Source organism: Salvelinus alpinus, chromosome 6 (assembly GCF_045679555.1).
Source record: "Salvelinus alpinus chromosome 6, SLU_Salpinus.1, whole genome shotgun sequence".
NCBI lineage: Eukaryota > Metazoa > Chordata > Actinopteri > Salmoniformes > Salmonidae > Salvelinus > Salvelinus alpinus.
In genome coordinates, this window is record NC_092091.1 from 5053828 (window position 1) to 5056996 (window position 3169).

General features: G+C 48.1%; 1 protein-coding gene across 1 annotated transcript in view; it reads left to right on the top strand.

The window, feature by feature from the left end:
- LOC139578029 (E3 SUMO-protein ligase PIAS1-like) overlaps positions 1–2930 on the top strand; it is a 40470-nt gene extending 37540 nt beyond the window's left edge. The window contains exons 10-13 of the mRNA XM_071405170.1: positions 159–289; positions 592–781; positions 946–1123; positions 2049–2930. Of these exons, the coding sequence (XP_071261271.1) occupies positions 159–289; positions 592–781; positions 946–1123; positions 2049–2327 (778 nt within the window). The 3' untranslated portion in view covers positions 2328–2930. The remainder of the gene's footprint in view (positions 1–158; positions 290–591; positions 782–945; positions 1124–2048) is intronic.
- Positions 2931–3169: the final 239 nt, after the last annotated feature.

Here is a 3169-nt window from a genome sequence, read left to right on the forward strand (position 1 = left end):
CGTCTCTCTGACAGGGGAAAACTACAAACTCATGTCTTTATGCTATCATCCAATACATATCCAGTACAGTAGCACCTGATTCTAACCCCCCCTCCTCCCCCTCCTCCCCCTCCCCCTCCTCCCTCCTCCTCCTCCTCCTCCTCCCTGTGTTCCTGCAGGTTGTTCATGGAGATCCTAAACAGCTGTGAGGACTGTGATGAGATCCAGTTTAAAGAGGACGGGAACTGGTATCCCATGAGATTAAAGAAGGAGGTCACAGAGGTTTCTGCTTCATTCAACGGCGATGACGGTACGTGTCCAACTTAATCCTCTCGTGCAGTAGTTCCCAAACCACCTCCCCAGATCTTTCACAACGATGTCCTAATGAGGTCACCCGATTCACCTTCGTCAAGGGCTTGATGATTCGTTGAATCAGGGTGTGCTAGCTCTGGGATAGTCCAAATTCCGTACTGGTTGGCTATCCGGGAAACGGGTTTTTGAGGACCGCTGCCCTAGTTTGAAACCACTTTTAAGTTTCGTAGCACTCAATGCATGCATACAGTCTTCTGTGTTATTATAGATGGATTGACACAAGGATTCACCCTCTTGTAGAGTCGTGTCGGACCGTGGAATCGGAGCACCACAGGAACAGCTCGTCCCATAGCAGTACCAATAAGGTGGTGGTGATCGATCTGACTCTGGACAGCTCTTCAGACGACGATCTCGACGATGAGCCTCCTCTCAAGAGACCCTGTCCCTCCTCCTCCTCCCTGTCTCCTGCCTCGCCGCCTATCAGCAAGGGGTACGTCACCTCTGATGTCATGTCCTGCTAAACCCCCTCGAACTGTTCCATAGCCCTGTTTTAGATGTGTGTTTTGAGGAGTCGGGATACATTTGAGAGAACACTAATTTCCGTTTAGACATTTTGTTCGATACGTAATCTTCATCGTCGTCTTCTCCCTACAGCGTGTTGAACCTCCACGGCCAGGTATCTCCGGTGGCCAGAGCTCCCAGCATGCCTCCTGTTGAGACCAGCTATATCCCTCCTCCTCCCCCCCTCATACAGGACTACAGCCACTACTACCACACCCCCAACGACCTGGACCTCAACTTCTTCTCATTCCTCCAGGGAGACAACCAACAGGTAATGACTTCACAGAATAGAACCAACAGGTAATGACTTCACAGAATAGAACCAACAGGTAATGACTTCACAGAATAGAACCAACAGGTAATGACTTCACAGAATAGAACCAACAGGTAATGACTTCACAGAATAGAACCAACAGGTAATGACTTCACAGAACAGAACCATCAGGTAATGACTTCACAGAATAGAACCAACAGGTAATGACTTCACAGAATAGAACCAACAGGTAATGACTTCACAGAATAGAACCAACAGGTAATGACTTCACAGAATAGAACCAACAGGTAATGACTTCACAGAATAGAACCAACAGGTAATGACTTCACAGAATAGAACCAACAGGTAATGACTTCACAGAACAGAACCATCAGGTAATGACTTCACAGAATAGAACCAACAGGTAATGACTTCACAGAATAGAGAACCATCAGGTAATGACTTCACAGAATAGAGAACCATCAGGTAATGACTTCACAGAATAGAGAACCATCAGGTAATGACTTCACAGAATAGAGAACCATCAGGTAATGACTTCACAGAATAGAGAACCATCAGGTAATGACTTCACAGAATAGAGAACCATCAGGTAATGACTTCTGCTCGTCGGGGTCCGGCCCACGTCGCTTCTGCTCGTCGGGGTCCGGCCCACGTCGCTTCTGCTCGTCGGGGTCCGGCCCACGTCGCTTCTGCTCGTCGGGGTCCGGCCCACGTCGCTTCTGCTCGTCGGGGTCCGGCCCACGTCGCTTCTGCTCGTCGGGGTCCGGCCCACGTCGCTTCTGCTCGTCGGGGTCCGGCCCACGTCGCTTCTGCTCGTCGGGGTCCGGCCCACGTTACTGTAACTGTTGATGTAAAAAATTGTCTTTATAAATGAATGTGATTTATTTGACACCCCTCTCTCCTCTCTGCTTCCTGTCTGTAGCATTACAACATGGTGATGGCAGCAGCGGCGGCGGCCTCGGCCTCCGATGACCACGACTTGCTCCTGAACCGCTTCCTGCCCTATAGCTCCTCCCAGATGTTCCTGGACCAACCAGGGACCCCCGGGGGTGGGAGCAGCGCCCTGGCAGCAGCCAATGGGGGCAGCAACAGCGGTAGCAGCTCCAGTCTGGTGTCGTCAAGTAGTTTGAGAGAGAGGGACAGCAGGTCCAATGCTGTAGTCATATACGGCTCCATACCAGACGTGATCTCACTAGACTGAAGGGACGGGGACGGGGGGGGGATCTATCCGTACAGAACTGGGGAAAAACAACTGGAGGGTGAAAATGGAAACCGGAGGATGGTTTTTGTAAATAGAAAACAAAAGGGAAAGAAACAGTGCTATGTACAGAGAGGGGGAAAAATATCTATTTTAAATGTTACTGTAAACAGAATCCTGATGATGATGAGTAACTTCAATTGATTGTTTTTTTTTTTCCTGCGGATACTGGAGCTTTTTAAACGGCCTCTTCACGTTCTCCCCATTTTTGATGATTATATTCCCTTTTTGTACTTTGTTTGTTTTTTACTGTTTTATTTCCCCGTCAACGGCATTATTTCTGTCTCAAAACGTGTTTTTACTGCTCCGGCGCAAAAAAAGAGAATCTGTCCCGTTTTTTTTGTTTTTTTTCGTCATCACTGTAGATTATATTTTCTTTCAAACATTCATTCTGTGGTCAAATAATATTGTATTTAATTATTTTCAAGGTATTATTTATGATGCTTTTAAGTTATGTTAGATCAACGTGTGCTGTTTTTTAAAAGCAATTCTTCTTCTCCCCGCCCCACCCCGCTACATGTTATTGTTGTCGCTAGGATTACACAGGCTAGCCTGGGTACCAGGCTGTTTGTGCCATCATTCCACTCCTCGTCATGACCGAACAATAAGTGGCGAGGAGTGGAATGATGGCACGAACTGACTGGCACCCAGGCTATACACGGGCTGGTTATAGATCTACTACTGTGGTTGAGGAGTGGAATGATGGCACGAACTGACTGGCACCCAGGCTATACACGGGCTGGTTATAGATCCACTACTGTGGTTGAGGAGTGGAATGATGGCAC